Source organism: Spermophilus citellus (genome assembly GCF_964194105.1).
Source record: "Spermophilus citellus genome assembly, chromosome: 2".
NCBI lineage: Eukaryota > Metazoa > Chordata > Mammalia > Rodentia > Sciuridae > Spermophilus > Spermophilus citellus.
Window position 1 is genome coordinate 226,506,541 of NC_138183.1, and position 21,275 is coordinate 226,527,815.

At 47.6% G+C, this 21,275-nt stretch overlaps 1 protein-coding gene across 6 annotated transcripts in view; it reads left to right on the forward strand.

Moving 5' to 3' along the window:
• The window catches only part of NAT10 (N-acetyltransferase 10), a 39,033-nt gene extending 19,611 nt beyond the window's left edge, over positions 1-19,422 (forward strand). For all 6 annotated transcript variants that reach the window (XM_081279677.1, XM_081279678.1, XM_081279679.1 and 3 more), the window contains 18 exons: positions 843-979; positions 4,728-4,852; positions 5,293-5,443; positions 5,817-5,913; positions 6,792-6,908; positions 7,073-7,174; positions 7,266-7,340; positions 7,940-8,056; positions 9,025-9,158; positions 9,319-9,367; positions 11,519-11,615; positions 11,702-11,812; positions 12,771-12,943; positions 13,456-13,575; positions 13,934-14,032; positions 14,420-14,493; positions 15,518-15,601; positions 18,584-19,422. In XM_081279677.1, the coding sequence (XP_081135803.1) occupies positions 843-979; positions 4,728-4,852; positions 5,293-5,443; positions 5,817-5,913; positions 6,792-6,908; positions 7,073-7,174; positions 7,266-7,340; positions 7,940-8,056; positions 9,025-9,158; positions 9,319-9,367; positions 11,519-11,615; positions 11,702-11,812; positions 12,771-12,943; positions 13,456-13,575; positions 13,934-14,032; positions 14,420-14,493; positions 15,518-15,601; positions 18,584-18,695 (1,974 nt within the window). In that variant the 3' untranslated portion in view covers positions 18,696-19,422. The remainder of the gene's footprint in view (positions 1-842; positions 980-4,727; positions 4,853-5,292; positions 5,444-5,816; positions 5,914-6,791; positions 6,909-7,072; positions 7,175-7,265; positions 7,341-7,939; positions 8,057-9,024; positions 9,159-9,318; positions 9,368-11,518; positions 11,616-11,701; positions 11,813-12,770; positions 12,944-13,455; positions 13,576-13,933; positions 14,033-14,419; positions 14,494-15,517; positions 15,602-18,583) is intronic.
• Positions 19,423-21,275: the final 1,853 nt, after the last annotated feature.

Genomic DNA, 21,275 nt, shown 5'->3' on the forward strand with positions numbered 1-21,275 from the left:
TTACCAGATTTTTCTTCTGAGTACCCATTAACCTTTACATCAGCATTCTTCTGAGTTTTTGTTTCACTAAGTCTTCACCCAATACTGGGTACTTAACAGCAATTTGTTTTGTCTGTCCCTGTGTGAAATGGTGTCCTCTTTATGTCTTTAGCAGTTCCCCAATTATTCATGAGGTTGAATTATCTTTGAGTATGTTAATTGATTATTCAGGTTTCCTCTCCTGTAAAATACCTCTTCATGGTGTTTTTAAAACCACTTGGAAAATAGCAGGAAGCCCTGAAGAAACTGAAGGGGTTGTTTGTATGCATAAGGACATGAGTATGTTAAGAATAGTCTAGAAATTTTCCCACCAGTGCAGGGGGATTGGTGGTCTTATACGGGGGTGGGGGTGGGGTGTGTGTGGGTGGGTGGGGGGTATAGCACCCAGTTTGAGAACCTGAGGTTCACCTTGGGGGTTGAGCTGTGCCACTGGCTCCCTAATCTGAGATGGGGAGAAATGGGAAGAGGCATGAAGAGGGAGGGGAAAAGCAGCTACCATTTGTCAGCTGTGTAAGCCAGGCACTTACGCATACTTGTCTTATTAGAGCAGCCATAAAGCAGTAGGTACTTCCTGTTTTACAGAAGAGCAATCTGAGGCCCTGTGACCTGTGCAGGGCCACACAGCTAGTGGCTGAACTGTTGGAACCCAGGCGTCCCACTCCATCCCTGTTCCATTCTTGCTCTGCCAAGCAAAGGGAGAGAAGAGAAAGGGAGGTGGGATGGAGTGCCTCTGTCGGCGGTTGCCAGTCCTCACCGCTGAGACTTTATGGCCATATTCGTAATCTGAACACTCTCTCCCACAGTACATACACCCTGCAGATGCTGTGAAACTGGGCCAGGCTGAGCTCGTTGTGATAGATGAAGCTGCCGCCATCCCGCTGCCCCTGGTGAAGAGCCTGCTCGGTCCCTACCTTGTTTTCATGGCATCCACCATCAATGGGTAAGGCACCATGGGTATGAGTGGTTGCTCTCATCTTGGGTTCTTGCAGATCAGGTGGCATCTAATGAACGTGGCCTGGGCAGCCTGCAAACCAAGTCTGAGACTCCAAGGCTGCTTCATTCTTTTCTGGGGATTCTCAAACTGGAGTCGACCACTTCATAAATTTTTACTCCCCTCTGGTCTGACATTAAGTGAGCAGCATGAAGCTGAAAAATTTCAGAACCTGGGGCTGGAAATGTAGCTCGGCAGTAGGACGCTTGCCTAGCACAGGTGAGGCTTTGGGTTCAATCCCCAACATTGTGCAAAAAAAAAAAAAAAAAAAAGTGCGGGGGTGGGGTGTGGAGACAGAGGTGGGGCTGTAGCTCAGTGACAGAGTGCTGGCTTGACATACAAGTCTGAGTTTTGTCTCCAGCCTGCCAAATGAAATTAGTTACATGTGATGTGCTGGGGAGGCCAAAGCAACACAGCCCTGAGTTCATTTTTTAAAAAAATTGAGGAGTCAATGTGATGGATGTCTCCTGAATGTGTTTTTTTAATAAAGAACACAGATTGAGCTGGATGCTGTGGTGCATGCTTATAATCCCAGCGGCTAGAGAGGCTGAGACAGGAGGATCACAAATTCAAGGCCCCTCAGCAACTTAGGCCCTATGCAACTTAGACCCTGTCTCAAAGTTAAAAAAAAAAAAAAAAAAAATAGGGGGTGGGGATGTGGCTCAGTGGTAAAGCACCCAGGTTCAATTTTGAGGGGAAGGGTATTCTCTTCCCCTCAAAAAGTACATGCATGGCAATATCAAATTATGTCTTAGAATTATGTGAAAAAGCAGGTTTATATTGGCATAAGAACTTTTTGAAAATTTGAAATATTCAGCTGATTTGCTATGGAAAAATTAGAAAATAAGCAAGGGGAAAAAATCAGGGGCTGTGGATGTAACTCAGTGGTAGAGCATGTGCTTAGCATCTGTGAAATCCTGGGTTTGATTCCTAGCATCAAAAAGAAAAAGCACCTCAATCCAGCCATCCAAAGATAGCTTCCTTTAGAATTTTACTTTGTTTTCTGTGAATCTATTTTACTTTGGTTTTGAACAAGAAAAAAACTTTGTATTATAAATTTGCCTTTCTTATGTAACAATATATTTTTTATACATACATATTTTTTAGTTGTGGATGGACTCAATATCTTTATATTTTTTTATGTGGTGAGGATCAAACCCAGTGCCTCTCATGTGCTAGGCAAGTTCTCTACCACTAAGCTACAACTCGAGCCCCAATATGTATTTTCAATATTGGAAAGATTTCTGAATGGAAATCATATCTTGAGATAATTTTGTAGATTTATTAATATCACTATCCACAATGGAAGTATTATGCTGAAAATAGTAGGTAAAATGGATTTTTTACCTTTTTAACAGCTTTGGGATATAATTCATATACCATATTTACCCTTTTAAATTGGTGTTTTGTAAATTCAGAGTTGTGTGACCATGTGTACTACAATCAACTCTAGAACATTTTTATTACTCTTAAAGACATTCTATAAATCATTCTCCAATCCCTCTACACTCCCCAAACCCAGGGAGTCACTCTGTAGATTTGCCTATTCTGGATTTTTCATACAAATGTAGTAATACGATTTTTTTTTTTTTTTAAACTGAGGGTTGAATTTAGGACTATTTTACCACTGAACTGCATCCCTAGCCCTTTTTGTGTTTTATTGAGGCAAAGTCATGCTAAGTTGCTGCAGGTGGTAGGTTGCTGAGGCTGTCCTTGATGCTTTCGAGTCTCTGCCTCAGCCTCCCGAATTGCTGGCATTATAGGCCTGCGCCACTGCATCTGGTTCAATATGTGGTCATGTTTCAGTGGTTGGCCTTTTTCCACTCAAGCCAGTGTTTTGCAAGTTCATCCATGTATTGTCTGTATCAGCACTCGGTATGGGTGTACCAGTTTTATTTATCCATTCATCTGTTGGTACACATTTGAGTCTCTGCCTTTTGACTGTTAGGAGTAATGGCACAATGATCATTCATCTGTAGGTTTCTGTGTGGATGTATTTTGGGTTCTCTTGGATATATGCCAAGGAGTGGAATTGCTGGCTCAAATGGTGACTGTGTTTAACCACGTGAGGAACTGCCAGACGGTTTTTCTAAGTAACTGCACCATTTTAAATTCCTACAAATAAGCAGTGCTTGGTAGTCCCGTCCCCTACCTGAGGTTTTCACTGTGGTCAACTGCAGTTGAAAAATATCAATGGAAAATTAAATAACTTACTAGAGCATATTTTTTTATAAAGTTTTATTGTTAATCTCTTATTGTGCTTAGTTTATAAATGCCTTTATTGTAGTTATGTATATTCATGGATCATCTTGGAATATGTTCCCTGAAGATAAGGAGGGTGACATTATGAGGATTCTAACTCTCCCACGTCCTTGCCAATACTTGTCTTGTTGATGACAGGTGTTTCTGGTAGTTATGAAGTGATATCTCCTGGTTTTTATTTGCTTTACCCTGGTAACTAGTGATGTTAGACATCCTCTGCTTGAGTCCCTTCCTTATCAGATACATGATTTACAAAAGTTTTCTCTCATTTTGAAGGTTTTCCCACTTTCTTGGTAAACTTTTGTGCACCAAGATTTTTTTTTTTTTTTGTCATGCCAGGGATTGAACTCGGGACCTCACACATGCTAGGCAAGTCCTGCATTACTGAGCCATATCTCCAGCTCTAGTTTTTCAAATTCTGTTGTGCACATGTGTGTACATACATATGCACACATATGAGATACATGGAATTCCTTTTGAGAGAACTTTGTTGTGAGATGGGGAGGAATGAAGCACTTAATCTAGCTTTTTGATCATGATGTGACAGTATTTGAGTAAGCATTTAAACAGTCCTCAGTGCTGTGAAATGATGTAATACTAAGTGAAATGGAAAACCTGTGGAATAGCATGTGCCTTGAAGTCGCATATTCTTGTGACAAAAGACAAGAAGGAAATGCTCAAAAATGAAGACAGCTTGTTCCATGACAAAATGATTTAACATTTTTCCAAGTATTTTGTCAGTTGTTTTATATCACCTTTAAGTGAAAGTAGTGATGAAAAGAATCCTTGGGTAATGGATTTATCTTGAATTCCCAATTTGGGGGTCAGTCCCGGTTAACTCATGTGCGCTACTTCTAGTAACGGCTTCCCCCACATTAGTTGATATTTAACTTTGTACTGATTTCCCTGTGCTAAAGGCTTTAACTTGTGTCATCTTTTAGTCCTTGTTTATTGTATCGTTTTAGTCCTTGTTTATTGTACCAGGGATTGAGCCCAGGGGCACTTACCCACTGAGTCACATCCCTAGCTCTTCTGTTTAATTTTATTTGGAGACAGGGTCTCGCTAAATTGCTTAGTGCCTTGCTAAGTTGCTGAGGTTGGCTTTGAACTTTTGATTCTGCCTCAGCCTTCTGAGCTGCTGGGATTATAGGCATGTGCCACTGTACCCAGCCTCAGTCCTTATTTTTTTGATTCAAGATGGTTAGCACAAGTGTGTAGAATAACTTTCATCGGAGGAAGCTAAATGAGACCTCATTCCTTGCCTGAATGGCTCCGAGCCAAGCCATCAGGCTGCCCTCTGGATGTGTGTGTGCTGTGCTGGAAGCTCAGATGAGCAAAACTATCCTTGGGGAGCAAAACCTGGTGTTTCAGCAGGCTGGTCCCACCCCCATCCCCCCAGGGGTCCCCGCGCCTGACTGCCGTGCATTTTTCCTAGCTATGAGGGCACTGGTCGGTCACTGTCCCTCAAGTTAATTCAACAGCTCCGTCAGCAGAGTGCCCAGAGCCAGGTCAGCACCACCGCCGAGAACAAGACCACGACGACAGCCAGACTGGCATCAGGTACCCTCGGAACCCTGACAGGGCGCTGAGGTTCACAGCAGGTCCCCTCAGACCCTCATGCTGGATCCTTGCTTCTCTGTGACCTCTTGGGCAGTTACCAAGCTTTCCTGTCATCAGAGAGAGATGGGGTCCCCAGGAGGACTTTTCTTTTTCTGGCTACAGCTGTCTGGGGACCACGTGGGAGTCTCACTTGGGTCCTCTGGAGGCTGGACCCTTGTCGTCCCTGTCCTGGGGCATGGTTGCATTGACTTAGCAGAGCCCTGTGGGGTTGTTCTCGTGGCAAGTTGACTATCCACCAGAATGATTTAAAACTACCCCCTTTAAATACTCAAGACTTGAGTGTCTGGGTACCATGTGACAAAGATAAGGGAACATTCTTCCTTGCTCTGTTAGTGCATATTTAATAATCAGTTCTAATGGTGTGTGTGTGACTTGAACAGCACGAACACTGCACGAGGTTTCCCTCCAGGAGTCCATCCGATATGCCCCCGGGGACGCTGTGGAAAAGTGGCTGAATGACTTGCTGTGCCTGGATTGCCTCAACATCACGCGAATCGTCTCTGGCTGCCCCTTACCTGAAGCCTGTGAGCTGTATCCTCTGGGCCCCACTGGCCCTGTGAAAGGGAGAGGGCGGTACAAGAATTAAGAGGTTTTGGGAGAGGTACAAGTTGAACATTCTTGCTGGGTATGGTGTCACGTCTAGTCCCGTCTCCTGACTTGGGAGACTAAGACAGAAGGATTGCTTGAGCCAGCAAACGGTTCAGGGCCAGCCTGGGCAACATTGTGCGGACACCGTTTCTCAAAAAAAAAAAAAAAAAAAACTTTCCAGATTCCTTCCTCCTTTCTTCTCTAACCTTGTGTGTGTGCTCTGGATGCTGGGCTCCTCACAACTGAGGGGAAACCTGTTTCCAGGGTGTCCTGTTTGGGCCCTCTGGTTTGTTTTGGTTGCTTAACTCCCAGCCAGGTACTACGTTAACAGGGATACCCTCTTCTGCTACCACAAGGCCTCTGAAGTTTTCCTCCAGCGACTTATGGCCCTCTATGTGGCTTCACATTACAAGGTAACTGCGCTAACCCTGCAGCGAGCTTCCACAGGGAGCAGCTGAAACTCCCTTGGCAGTCCTTTTACTTGACTTTTCATGCCTTTTGTTACCTGGTGGCTCAGGGGACCTTGCCACTGGGACTTTAAATGTCCCAATGGTGGTGAGGTCCCATGGTCTCACTGGAGAAGTTGTATCCCTGGCATAGTTTGTGTGGGTAGTGTTGGGCTTCTGACTTTGCACAGAGTACAGAATTCTTCATGTAGTTCTGAGAGTGGGAGCTGGAGAAGATGGAGAGCTTCGCCTGTTTTTAAAGAGCACTTGTATTTCTCACCTGCCTACTAACCTGAGAGGTTGAGATACCATCGCACTTACTGTAACCCAACTGGCCTGAGACCAGCTTTGTACTGCTGAGCTCTTTTGTTTTTAAGAAGTGAATCTGATGGCTTAGAATATTTGGAACCCTTAAAAATTAATGGGCGGGGTTGGGAAGGATACTTTTTGAAGCTCTGCATGGTATTTTTACGGATATTACGGATAGCCTTTAATGGAAGGCTGAAGAATTAGATTTGATGGTGGTTTTTCTTGAAATAACAGCCTTTGGAGGAAGTTCACTTATTGGCTATGAAATGGTGCTAAACCTCTTATTCCACTCAGTGGCCTCAGCACTGAGAGGGCAGCAGGCTTTGGAGATTCAGTCCCTCCTAAGCCATCGTGAAGAGTCTTAGCCTATTGTAATGCTAGAAAGGTGCCTGGTTGGTTTCTAGTGCCTTTTTGGCTGTGGGGATGGTGGTACTGCCAGTACCCCATGGCTCTAAAGAGGCATTGAGTCTCTTGAGTCAAGGACAAGAGAAGGTAAACACTTCCTGCTGACCTGTGCTTTGTGCTTGTACCTGCAGAACTCTCCCAATGATCTCCAGATGCTCTCTGATGCGCCTGCTCATCACCTCTTCTGCCTTCTGCCTCCCGTGCCCCCCACCCAGAATGCCCTTCCTGAAGTGCTTGCGGTTGTCCAGGTACAGAAGCAGAGGCATCCTTGTGGCATTGCCTTGGGGGAGCACTTGGACATCAGTGTAGGAGGGGAAGCTGCTGACTCCTGGCCTTGAGCCAAGTGACTGGGTCTGTTCGGGTAGGTGATCGGGTGTTCAGAATTTGGAGCTGTCTTCACTGTCTCCCTCAGGTGTGCCTTGAGGGGGAGATTTCTCGTCAGTCCATCTTGAATAGCCTGTCTCGAGGCAAGAAGGCTTCAGGGGACCTGATTCCATGGACAGTGTCAGAACAGGTAAAGGGCTGTCCCTGGCACATCTGAGCAAAGCTGGTGGTGTTAGAAGATGTTTGGGTTGCTAAGTTACTTCTTTGTGTGTCTTACATAGTTCCAAGATCCAGACTTCGGTGGCCTTTCTGGTGGAAGGGTCGTTCGTATTGCTGTTCACCCGGATTATCAAGGGGTAACGTGTTCACATGCCTTTCGACCCTGGTGTACTGTTGGCTTTGGTCATGTTGCTGGCAACTGTTTGGGGCAGATGTACTTAGTTGCTTGAATATGAAGCTGGTTAAGAAGCAAGTGAAGTTCTAGGCTTTTCTTTGCTCTGGAGAGTTTAGCCAGTGCTCAGGGGTAGCCTGGCAGACAGGATGATGGGGTCTGCTTCCTCTTGAGAATAGGGGACTTGACCCAGGTTGGCTTTCTGTAGTGTACACTGTCACTTGGAAAGGCCCATGAGAAATTAATTGTAGAAACTTCCCTGTCAGTGGTATAGAAACGGCCCTGCTTTGGGGCTTGCTAATCTGGAAACCAAATAGCATAGCCAGCCATCCTTGGCCTCAAGTAGTAAATGGGCTGTTTTTGATGGGGTAGACCTTTGTAAGAATTGGGGTGACTCTTCGTTCAGTCTTGAGTCTTGTCTCTAACCACATTGAGGGATTTCATTGGTCCCCTTTACCAAGTGTAGTTTAACCAGTAGTGAAGGCTCTAGAAGTGATGTGGGGACTAGAAGTAGCTTTGCCTAAGAACATCTCTTCCCTTTGCCCATCCCCTATTTGCTCATAGATGGGCTATGGCAGCCGAGCTCTGCAGCTGCTGCAGATGTACTACGAAGGCAGGTTCCCTTGTCTGGAGGAAAAAGTCCTCGAGACATCCCAAGAAATCCACACCGTAAACAGTGAGGTGAGTGTTTGGGCAGGACACCTGTGCTGGGTGTGGGAGGACAGTTCTTTGGGACTTGAGGGGCACCATTGAGAACTGTGTAGAGGTCTACGCTCTTCTCCATTTAGGGAGGGGGCTGCTTCTCCAGCCTAGTGCTTGAATGGAGATCCTCAGACCAGTACCATTAATATCACCTGGAAACTTGTTAAAAATGCAAATTTGTAGCTGGTGTGGTGCATGCCTGTAATCCCAGTGACTTGGGAGGCTGAGGCAAGAGGATGGCAAGTTCAAGGTCAGTCTCAGCAATTTGGTGACACCCTGTCTAAAAATTAAAAAAAAAAAAAAAGGTGGGGGGTGTACTCTGGTGCTATTGCTTAGTGATAGAGCACTCCTGCATTCTCTAGTGGGGGGATTGTGATCCCCACCCCAGATCTGCTGAATCGGACTCTAGTGGTGGCTCCCCAGGCTATCCATTGTGTGACGTATGGTCAAGTTTGAGAAGCCTTGCTCTGCAGCATCCCCCTTGTTAGAACTCGGACTATGAAAGTTCATCAGTCCTTGCTAAGGATAATAGCAGTTGATTGACAGCTTTTCACATGTACTCATTGGTCTTCATAGTGCCTATGTGGGAGTAAGGGAAGGGATTTTGTTTAATGTCGGACACAAGACATTTTGTCATTTTTTTCAAGGTCCCAGAGCTGTCAGGTGACAGAACCTGGACTTGAATCTGGATCTTCAGAACCCTCCCTCTGTGGGTTCATAATTTTATTAGTTTTTCTCAGCTCTTTTCCTGCCTTCTCAACTCAGAGCAGTGTGATTCCACACATACCCAGGGTTTGGGATACCTGGGAGTGATCACCTGACTCACTGAAATTGTTTGAAAACTACAGGAACAAACAAATGTCTTCTGGTTTAGGTGTGTGAGGGGTGCTTAAGAATGTTGCTAACGCCCTCCCTCTGGGTGGTGTCCTTTCCCTTTGTCTCCCTAGGCCGTCAGCTTGTTGGAGGAAGTTGTCACTCCCCGGAAGGACCTGCCTCCCTTACTCCTCAAACTGAATGAGAGGACCGCTGAGCACCTGGATTACCTGGGTGTGTCCTATGGCCTGACCCCTAGGCTCCTCAAGTAAGTGCCTATCCTGTTTCCCTGGCATCACCTCGACAGTGAAAGACTTCTGTGGGCCCTGTGTCCTGGGCAGCCAGTGTCTGTCTGCCAATTCCCTGTTCCTCCTGGCCCTTGCCACTCCCCAGAGGGTACACATGATGACCTGTTCTCCTTTTTGCAGGTTTTGGAAACGAGCTGGATTTGTTCCCGTCTATTTGAGACAGACTCCGGTGAGTGAGGCATTGGGCAGAGCCTGGGTGAGATATGAGGTCACCACTGGCAGCAGGTCTGTCCTTGCTCAGAGCTCTGGTGTCTACTTATGTGCCCTAAGCAGCTGTCCCTGCTCCTCTGCATAGAGGTAGTGTTTTGAGGACACTGAAGGAGCCTCCTCCTTTCGAGGCCATATAATCATGCATACAAGGGGCATGCCTAGTACATCTAAGCTTTATGCTTCATTATAGAACAGCAGAGGTACTCATGGACTTATTCATCAGACTGTAGAATCCTGTAGGCTTGGGGTGGGGTGCCTGAATTTTAGGAGTACAGTTGAGCAGTCTTGTATTTCAAGTTGCTTTCTGAAGGAGGCATGAAAATATGTGTCTGTGACAGAGCTGCCGGATTATTGAGGGCAGATGTGAGAATTAGGGACTTTCAGTTCACTTAAAAATATATTAGCACCTGCAGAGAATCGGGCAGTTTAAAGAGATAAACCATGAAGCTTATTTTCTAATGGATGTAAATGGCAGAAAACTGAACACAAGCTATCTTCAGAGAGATGTTCTGTGAAGAAATCCATATTCTATTCTAGCATAATCTGGCACCAAGCTGAGGGGCAGCCTTCGTACTGCATCCCCTGGACCTGCACCACTTGACCCTAGAGCTGAAGGAGGCAGTGGGGCTGGAGATGAAGTTTGGAGAGCCACCCGCACAGTCATACTAGAATGTAATCCATGAGAGTGAGGATTCTTAGGTCTGTTTTGTTCACTCATGGGTTCTCGGCACTTAAGAGTAGCATCTGCTGTGTGGTATGTGTTCAGAGAATGGATGAATATTGACGAAGCTACTGGACGTAGAAGGGTGTGAGGGCTTGGCTTAATGTGTAGGAGGAGGAGCAGGGAGACTGAGAAGGAGCAGCCTGATTTGCAAAAGGTCAGGGAGCATGGTGTTAGAAATTGGGAGTAAGGAGTTTCAAGGAGGGGACTCGGTTGCTGTTTAGAGAGTAAGAGGACAGAATTGACAAGTGGATTTGCCAGCACTGGTGATGCGAGTGGGTTGAAGCTTGCCATCTGATTGGAGATAGTGGGGGGTAAAGGACACAGGACACAAATGGACGTCCTTTCCTGATGCAAAAGGGAGCAAAGAAACAAGGTGGCTAGCGGGAAGCAAGCGGCAGAGAAGGTTTGTCAGGTGGGAGAGTCGCGAAGTGTGCCTGCACCCTGCAGGGATGGTGCCCGTGGTGGCACAGGTGGAGAGTGCCAAGTGCAGGCCTGGAGGTGAGGGGTGGGACTCAGGCAGACGGGCAGCCACTTCATCCCACAGCAGGAAGGCAGGCTGAGTGTGGGTACCGAGGGTGCTGGGCAGCATTTGGGAGGATGGATTCTTGGATTGCTTGTTTCCCTAGTGAGGGGAACAGCCGAGGGAGTGTGGGAAGTGTGATTTGGAGCATGCAGAACAGGTACACCCTGGGTCATATAGAGTCCACTTGAGGGTTCAGAGTGGACCTGATGAAGACTGCTGGGTGTTCAGCCACTTGTGTGGGTGCGGAGCAGCACATGCATGGGGTATGTCCTTGTCAGTGCACCTGGTTGGGACTGGGTGGATTTGGCCATTGAGGGCAGGAGAGTGCAGGGTGGTAAGCTTCAGCGCAGCCTGATGCGCCCTGCCTCTGGTCTTGCTGCTTGTGACTTGGTGTTTTGTTCCCTGAGTGCTCTTCTATGGCAAGTCACTAGGTATTTTTGGTGCTGTGGAATTTGTTATGTAGTAAAAAAAAAAAAAAAAAATAGCTTAAACACTGGTCTCACCATCACTATGTTAGCCTGAACTCGCACACCGGCTGCCGGCTTGGGATTGAGGGCTTGGCCCTGGAGTCTGTATTGTAAGGCACCAAAACCACCTTAACTGGATCAGGCTACGTGTAAGCTGTCAGTCCTGAGTTCAGAACCTACACCTTTAGGAAGTTGTGTGCGGGTGATCTCTGAAAGCTTGTGTGGGAACTGAGGTGCTGTGGGGAATGAGGGCGAGGGCCTGCCACCAAGGGTCTCTGCTGTCTGGGGAAGGAGAAGGGGTTGTAGCACAGAGCCCTCCTCTGTGCTCACCCTTCACCACCAGTGGACCCTTTGGATAAGGGGTTCTTGGTGCCAAGGAGGAACATTTGTCTCCAGAATGACCTGACAGGAGAACACTCGTGCATCATGCTGAAGACTTTGACTGACGAGGACGAGGCTGACCAGGGAGCCTGGCTCTCAGCCTTTTGGAAAGGTGAACGCAGGCGGAGTGGAGAGAGCATGGGGGGTTGAGGAGCCGGGATGCCTGCAGCTCACTAACTCTGCCTGATGGTCCTGCAGATTTCCGAAGGCGGTTCCTTGCCTTGTTGTCCTACCAGTTCAGCACCTTCTCCCCTTCCCTGGCTCTGAACATCATTCAGAACAGGAACGCGGGGAAGCCAGCCCAACCTGGTGAGTTGGGTGGGATGGTAGTGGAGTAGGGGAGTGGATGGGTTGTGGAGTGGGACTGAGGGCCTGGTTCTAATCCTTCATCTCCCACCCACACCTTCTGCAGCCCAGGCTCCCGCTGTGTCCAGGCTGTGCCCTAGGTGGGCCCACATGCCATCTTCCCTTTACCATGACCTCTGGGATGTGACTAGACATAAGAGTTATCAGAAGTTCAGACAGCAGCTAGCTGTGGGGCCTGATTTAAGTCCTGGAATCTAGGGGTAGTGACATTGTACTAGGGGTACGTGGCCAATCTGTGGAAGTGCTTTGTGCACAACAATTTTGTTTGAATACTTAAAATGTGAATATTTTAAAAACATACAAGGGATTATTAATAGCTATATTGTTTCCAGTTACAGATATACATATGTATGTGTACATAATTTTTATGTATTTACATAACACATGTGTCTATATACTTTTTTGCCAATTGTATTTTTAAAATTTTTTTTATTGTGGATGAGACTTTTTTTTTAATATGTGGTGCTGAGAATCGAACCCAGTGCTTCCACACATGCTAGGCAAGTGCACTACTGCTGAGCCCCTGCCCCTTGCCAATTGCATTTTAATGGAAAAAAAATCAAGAGTCCCTTTGGCTCACTGGGCAGAGCAGAGCACGTATACTTTCTGTGAGGCTGGATTCTGAGTAACAGTGATGGTGGGAGAAGGGTGTTGTGTTCCTTTGACCTTAGGGCTCAGGAAGACTTTCCTGGACTAGGTATTGGTGTGGGGACCCTGTCCAAGTCACACGCCAGTTGTCCCTCTGCCTGGCGTGGAACTGCCCCCTCCTTTGGGAGGAGAGTCTGTGCACAGTTTAGGTTGTGTTGGGTGGGTGGCGGCACTTGTAGGTGGGTGCTGCGTGTGAGGGTGCCATCCCTTGGCTCCTGGAGTCCTGGCCATCTGACTTTTATCACCCCTGCAGCCCTAGGCCGGGGGGAGCTGGAGGCACTCTTCCTTCCCTATGACCTGAAGCGACTAGAGATGTATTCACGGAACATGGTTGACTATCACCTCATCATGGACCTGATCCCGGCCATCTCCCGCTTGTATTTCCTGAACCAACTGGGGGACCTGGCCCTGTCTGCTGCCCAGTCGGTAGGTTACTGGTGCTCATGTGGGGGCAGAGCAGGGAGGGCTGTGGAGGTATTTGTGTGCTGGGCATTGGGTTGGGCTCTTTGACATAGATTGACATAGCTGATGGGTAGGTCTCAGCCTTATCCTCCGGGCCTAGGGGTAAACGCTGTACCCAGCTGTACATTTAGTAAGTGGTCAGCTGCATTGAGTCCACGTTCTTCCCCCCACCTTTCCTGGTCCATCTACTTTGATGCCTAATTCTGCCTTACCAGAAGCCCAGGAAACCCCAGGCTTGTAATGCAGTCCTAAAGCAGGTGTTTGTCAGGAGAATAAAAATGAGATTGGGGATTTCAGGTGGGAGTGTTTCTTGATGGTTTCAGTGATGAGATGAAAGAGATGCCAGAATAAACAGCGTGGGCCTGTGACTTCTACCAGATAGGTTTGGTTAAAAGGAGGATAACTGGTTCTTGGGGCCATTTTAATGGGTCAGGGCCTGTCCTGGAGGCAACTCCAGCTGGTTTTTTATCTTCTAGGCTCTTCTCTTGGGGATTGGCTTACAGCATAAGTCTGTGGACCAGCTGGAAAAGGAGATTGAGCTGCCCTCGGGCCAATTAATGGGACTTTTCAACCGGATCATCCGCAAAGTGGTGAAGGTAATCTTGGCCTGAGAAGAGTTTGGTCTTTACAATAATATGACGAACCCACTCCCTGCCCTGTGTCTGAATGACTGTTAACGGTTGGCAGTATTTGCTGCAAATCTATACACACACACACACACACACACACACACACACACACACACACGACGTTTGGGACATTGGCTGAATCTCTAAAGTTCTGGGTTCTCTCCTGGGGGTCCATGTTGGGTGTCTCCCCATTGTGTTTGTAGGCTCTGAGTGCTCCTGAACTCTAGAGCACAGCTCTGCATCTTGGAGATGTACCTTTAAGACCTGGGTAATGAGTGACTGAGTTCCTGTTGCTTTGTCACCTTCTCTACATTGTCTTTTGTAGCTGTTTAATGAGGTGCAGGAAAAGGCCATTGAAGAGCAGATGGTGGCAGTGAAGGATGTGGTCATGGAGCCCACGATGAAGACCCTGAGTGATGACTTGGTATGACCTTGCTTGGGGCTTCAGAGTCCAGAGTTTGTTCTCGTCAGTGTGGCCTGTGAGTGGGATATCTTCCCCATCCCCTCGTAGAGTCCCTGTGCTGTCTAAACCAAGTAACGCTCTGCAGGTCTGAGCCCGCGCCTGTTGCACATGGGCCTAGTGGTGCCTCCTGCCGAGTGTGTGGAAGGGCAGGAACCCAGCGTCTACTCGTGTACCTGTTCTGTCTTTTGGGGTACTCTTTAGATAGGATTTTACGGTATTTTTGTGTATAAAATCTTAAGGTTGCCCGTAATGGTCAAAAGAGAAGGGACTTGTTCTTGTCGTCATGCTACTGTGCCCTCCCTGCTTCTGTGTTTTGTTCATCCCTTGACTCTGGATCCTTGACCACAGGATGAAGCAGCAAAGGAATTCCAGGAGAAACACAAGAAAGAAGTGGGGAAGCTGAAGAACATGGACCTCTCTCAGTAAGGCTTGTTTAAGGGAAGGGAAGGGTCAGCCTTAGGGCCTGGGTCCTTCTGCAGGTTTCTCCTCAGCCACAACCTTGGTGCCCTGGAAGCTGGTTCAGGGAACCAGTTTCAGGAGCCTAACAGCTAGAGAACCCTGAGGAATTGAGACTGAAGTTTCAGAGGAATTGGTTTTCCCAGATCCCTTTAAGTTGCACTCACTAGGTCCCTGGAGTTCTGCGTCATGCCTCAGAGGCCCTTGTCAGAAGGGGGGATGGTAAGCAGATGAGTACCTACTTTTTAGGTGTCACATCTGTGCATTTGACTCTTCGTGTGAAGAAAGTATTGTATTTCCCCAAATCGAAATTCCCTGTGCGATAGCCTTCTGTGCTGGGCATCTTGCTTCATCTGCAGTATCCTCTTTCCCTCTATACCTGAAAGTCAATGGATTTGACAGTCCCTGCATGTCAGGACTGATACCTCTAGAATTAATGACCTGTGACCCTTTGTGCTGTATTGTCTGTGACCTGGTCATGAGTGATGTGGTTGGTGTGAGTTGGGGTGGCCAGGATTCCCAGGTCAGTGTATTGAGTGCAGTTTCTGCCTTCCCCTTTGCTGGATTAACACTCTTGATGTTCCAGGACTATTGGATCCAAAAGAGGTGGGTCAGGGCGGGAGGCGGAGCTCTGGGCAGACTCCTGCAGGTGGGAACGAGGAACGAAATTGCAGGGGCCAGTGGCTGTTCTGGGTAGTTGATGAGAGTCTCGTGAGAAGCCAGCAGGCTGCTTTCCATGTGGGACTGTCCTCTCACTGGCGCCTGATGGCAGGCCTTGCCAGCCCTGTTGCTATGACACTTCTGTCCTATGGAGCGAAGCTGCACATCTCAGCCCAGCCGCCTGCCTGTCCTTTTCCCCTCTGTTCTTCAGACCTTAACATGGCTCATCCTGGCTTTCACGGCAGGAGCTGAGAGTGTTGTCACTGATCTATTTTCTTTTAAGAGTCCTCTCCTCTCTGTCAGGTTTTGACATTTCACCTCTTTTTGTAGGTACATAATCCGTGGGGATGATGAAGAGTGGAATGAAGTTTTGAACAAAGCTGGGCAGAATGCCTCGATCGTCAGCCTGAAGAGGTGAGGGTAGAAGTGTTGCATTACATGACTAAACACTCAGGGTTCCTCCAGGTGAACTGGGCTGCACAAAATAATCATGCAGAGATGGATAAATACCTTTTTCTTTGGGTCCTGTGACGGCTCCTCTGACCTTAGAGGTCCGTAGAAAAAGAGCGAGGAGCATGTGCTGAACCCTTCTATTGGAGAAGCCATTCAAATGAGGCAAGGAGTCGGGTTTCAGGGGGTTGAATCTAGCTTCATGATTTCTGCTGTCAGCAGGTTGACTGACATCTAAATAGGCCATGCCCATCTCATGAGCTGTGTGGGGATAATGACAGAGCAAGCGAAAAGACCAGAGTGAGGCCTGCCCAGGCAGAGGGGCAACATCGGTTCAGTCCACTCTGCACTCAATGCCCATAGCTTGCGTACGTGCGCGCGCGCTCTCTCTCTCTCTCTCTCTCTCTCTCTCTCTCTCTCTCTCTCTCACACACACACACACACACACACACACACACACACACACACACACACAGCCTGTGCCTGGCTTTTGCCACATCTACACATTCTCATCACTCAGGGCTAGGGGGTGCTCGTTTCCTATGTGGCAGCTCCTGACTTACAGTCCCACACAGTGACAGGAGCCTGGTGTAGATGCTTTGAGACAGAAGCCATGGCTTGTCTTTCTGCTGAGAGTGTGCCAGGGCCCCCTTTGTACAAACCAGGCTGGGCTGTCTCGGCCTGCGTCTCCTCCCTCCTGTGTACACCAGCATGGCTGGAGGCGTCGCACTGCCACTGGCTGAGGCTGACTAGGCTTCAGTGCCACCGTCTGCCTCAAAACAGCAGCATGAGGGTTGTTTTATTACCTTCATTACTTTAATGATGAAGAATGAAGTCTCTGTGTAGGTGACTTCCCAAGAAACACCCAGCTAGTGAGATACAGAGCTGGATTTGGGACCAGGTGTGTCCATTGCCAAACCTGAGTTTGAGCTGCCACCCAATCCTTCCTCGAAACTAGCAGTTCTCAAAATTTGGGTCTTAGAATTCCTTTCTGTCTTTAAAAAGAATGAGAACCGTTGCCCATGTGGGTTTACTGGCTATTGCTTCCCATACTAAGAGTTAAAAACTAAGAAACTTTAAAAATATCTAGCAATTTGAAATTAACAATGGACTCATGAGTTTTTGTTTTATTGTGTGCTGGGATTGAACCCAGGACCTGGCATATACTATGCAAGTGTTCTACCACTCAGCTGCACTCTCGACCCTCATTTGATTTCTTGTTTTGAAAAGTATTTTTTTTTTCTTTCACCAAAATCTGTGAAACGAATCTGGGCCCAACATGACCCTGATAGCGATGCTGTTCCTCCTGTTCGGCACATTTACTCTGTTGTGCTGTTTTCTAGTGTCCTCTGGAAAACTGAACATTTGTGAGAGAATGAAACAAAAAAGGCAAATGATGTTATTATGAAAATAGTTCTGAGCTCTAGACTTTCCCAGTGGTCCCTCAGCTGCTCTTGAAAACCTTCATTCCAGGCTTCATCTGCCAAGTGCTGTTTGCCATTGACAGCATGGATGCTCGACCTGGAATCTTCTTCCGAGTTTTACTTAGGAATAGCATGAAGGGCTGGGGATGTGGCTCAAGCAGTAGCGCGCTCGCCTGGCATGCTTGTGGCCCGGGTTCGATCCTCGGCACCACATACAAAGATGTTATGTCTGCCAAAAAATAAAATATTAAAATTCTTTCTCTTTAAAAAAAAAAAAAAATATATATATATATATAATATATATATATATATATATATATATATAAAAAAGGGGCTGGGGACGGGCTATTTTAAAAGAAAAAAAAAAAAAAAGAATAGCATGAGGCCTCCTCTGCTCAGGGCCTCGCCAGATGAGACTGGAACTACTGGTTTGGGGTCAGTGGGGAGGGTGAATATATTTTTTTTTTTTTTTTTTTGTCACTAAAGATTTAACCCAGGGACACTTCACTGTTAAGCTACATTCCTGCACTCTTTATTTTTTTGAGACAGGGCCTTTCTTAGTTGCTTAGGACCTCACTAAATTGCTGAGACTGGCCTTGAACTTATGATTCTCCTGTCTTAGCCTCCCAAACCACTGGGATTACATGGTGCGCTACAGTGCCCAGCAAGGGTGAATTCTTGGCATTGCTGTGGTTATTGATGGGGTTTCCTTAAAGAGTTTATATTTTGGGGCTGGAGTATAGCTTGGTGGTAGAGCACTTGCTACATGCATGAGGCCCTGAGTTCAGTTCCCAGCACTGCAAAAAGAAAAAGGAAAAAAAAAAAGAAGCATTTTGAAAGGAGGACTGTGGACTTCATGTAATGTTAATGGTGTCTGGGCTGAACTGCTTGTTCTCGTAGGGAGCATCTATTCCCAGGGCAAAATGCAGGAGAGGACAATTTACCTCTGAGGCTTTCTTCCTGGAGAGGCGGCCATCAGCAGGCACCCAGGGGCCAGCTGCAAGGTGGAGCCCAGTGGTTTCCCCTTTGGGTTTCCTTCTACTTAGGAAAAATTAAGTAACAGCAGCACATCAGAAATGATGGTGGGCTTTCCTTGGAGTCTTGTGCTTTGTGTTAAGAACTGTCTTTGGGATCATGGGGATGATTTTTCTGGTTTCCATGGTAACCTAGATGGTAGGAGATCTCCCTTGTGGCACCTTAGATGTTTCTTAAGGTGAGGTCTTGGAGGGGAGGAGGTGTAGCACCCCGAAGAGAACCTAGAGTTCTGGTTTTAAGATACAGATTGGGTCCTCCACAGACTCAAAGCTCAGTTGGGGTAGGTGCTGAGGTCTGTGTGGCATATCTTGGGCCCCCAGCGTGATACCTGTCTTCCCTTCTCATGGGTTAGCAGAGAACATTCTGTCTGACTGGGTGTTGCGTCAAGTTGCGGAAGTCAGAGACCATTTTTCAGACAAAGCAGATAGAGGTGTTTCAGGTCTGTGCTGTTTCATTGTTTCTATTCCTGGTGTGTTTTTTCCTTCAGTGACAAGAAAAGGAAGTTGGAAACCAAACAAGAACCTAAACAGAACAAGAAGTTGAAGAAAAACAGAGATCTAAAGAACAAAAAAGATATGAAACTGAAGCGGAAGAAATAGTGAAAAAAAAAACTTGGGTCTCAGTGGCCGCCTGTGAGGAGGTACCTGACTTCCTGAGCCATTTCTGGGTGGCAGCCTGGACGATTAGAAACAATCGGGGCCCCAACAAACGCACAGGTGGGCTGTGATGAAGTCTGTAGGCCTGACTGTGCCCCTCTGTGGGCCCTACTGACTGAAGACCAAGTGACTCCCACACGCTTCTGCTTCCAGCATGGTGGCTGGGCCGCCTCTGTACCACCAGAGGTGGGTCTCTCTCGGCCTCCTTCCTGGCCCTCCTTTCCCATAGGTTTGGATTTCACTGTGGCCAGCTTCTCAGCCTGTTTCCCACATGTGGGAAAGCCATGATGACTATCCCTTCCCAGGCCCTTAAGTATACAACTTCCTGGTGATGTTCAGGAGGATGCTCAGTAGCTGCTGGGTCTCATCTTGGACTTGTCCCAGTGCCCTGAGGCCTGGAAAAATGGACTCTAGTGCACCCAGTGGCCACTGTTGTGTGCACCAGGGTTTGTGGATGCCGTATCCTGTTCCACTCCTGGCTCAGGCCTGCTGCCCTCAGAGTCTCAGAAGAGCTCGAGCCCTTAATTTAAGTCGTATGTGACGTCCGAGTCCTCAAGACCTGTCATATATCATCATTTGGGAAAAAATGTTGGGCAAAGCCCTTTTGCTAGCAGGGTTGAGGGGAGGGATAGAGAATCTATTTTTAATAAATAACATTCTAGCAAGACTATTTGCCTGTGGATGCTTCTGAAATTCATGTCTCTGAATTTGCTTGTTACCCTGTTTCTTGTTACTCCTGTGGATCTGGGCTGCTGGGTAGAATTTGGAGGGTTTGGTGTCAAGGCTAAGGATGGGCAGCATGCTCGAGCTCCCAGCCCAGGAGCCTGTGGGAGAATCGGCAGGTACTGAGAATGGTGTTGTGGGGCCAGGAGTTGGCTAGCTGGGCCTCCTTTCCTTCCTAGCTCCTATTAGGTTTTTTTTTTCCTGTTTGGGGACAGAAATTATCTGGTGGCTTCACACATATACGGTGTGTGTCTGGTTTACACGGTAACCCGAGTGATGGAGGCTTGTTGTCTAGGCCAAGTCCAACTTACCTTGCTCCACTCTGGATGTAACCTGGGCTGGTAGAAGTCTAATGGAAGGGTGGTGGCTGGATGCGAGGGTATTAAATTCACGACACCTGGGACTTGTCCCAGTGGGGGAAGTGCAAGCTTCCATGCCTGTTCTTGGGACTGCTGTGACTCCTGTCTGGGACAATGGGGCCCTGGGTGAGGGGCCTTTGTTTCCCTGGTCTGCTGTTCCCTGCTGCAGACCTTGTGCTGGGACTTCAGGAAGGGCTGCTCAAAGGACACGGGAAGGTAACTTCATCTGTTTGTTCAGGTGGGTGCCTGAGCCTGCCTGCCTTAGCAAAGTGTGGCCCCAAAGCAGAGTGAGCGCTGGGTGGCCAGAGAGGATGGTTTAAATTACTGAGCACATCATCTGCCAGGTAAGGGGGCCCTTGTTGAGATTCTCCAGCCCTGCAGCCTGTCCAGCTGGCTCTGCTCTGAGGTACAAGGTGAGAGGCTTTGAGCCAGGTGCCCATAAATGCTGCCCTGACCCTCAGAGACCTTGGGCACTTATGGTTCAAATGTTTACACCAAATTTGCATTGAAATTTTAATTTCCATTGTGAGATATGAAGAGGTGCTATTGTAAGAGAAGATGGAGTCAGGAAGGCTCTGTCCTGTGAAGGGACTGTTATTAAAGTCATCCTGTCCCACGGATGAGCCCACTTGCTATGCAATGCCCTGTGCTTCCTCAGGCTCCCTATGGTCTCCACAGCAAGCAGGCCCTCATCAGATGTGGCCCCTCAACCCGGACTTCTCAGCCTTCAGAACTGTAAGAGAAACTTACTTTCTTTATAATGCTACCCAGTTTCAGGTATTTAGTATCAGCAACAGAAAGCGGACATGTGACCTCACTCTGTCTGCATTCCAGGTTCGTGTGTCATGTGTGAGTGGTATGCTAGAAACCACCTGCCAGCTGAGGGGACCAGTCGCAGGAGTAGACTGGGAAGAGCTTAGCACTGTATAACTGGCACAGCAAGTGCCAATACCCAGATCTAACTAGGGGAGCTGCTCAGCCACATGCCAGCTCTAAGACAAATGCCTGCTGTTTTCTAAGCAGTCCTGAGCTAGAAAAGTCTTATGTGGACAGCAGAGCATGCCTGCACCTGGACCTTTGGTTCAGGGTGATAGTTCCATGTCTTGAGACAAGGTGCCTAACTTCTGAAGTATCTTTATCCTCTGCACACAAAAAGGCAGTCAATGTCCCACCAGCTGTGAGGAGTTCTGGCTCTTTTATTTGCAAAGGGAGTGTTCCTAAATGGGTCTCTGTGTTCTGCAGTCTCTTGAGTTCTCCTTCAAACCTGAAAGGACAAGCCTCCCCCAGACCTCACCATCTGGCCCCCAGACAGTGACATCTGTAAAGCTCTACTGTTGCGCAGGAGATGTCACTTGCAAAATGAATTCAGATAGGCCATCTCTGAATGCTGTCACGAGGACAGGGAAGAGGCTGAGAAGCCTGAACAAAGGATTCCTGAATA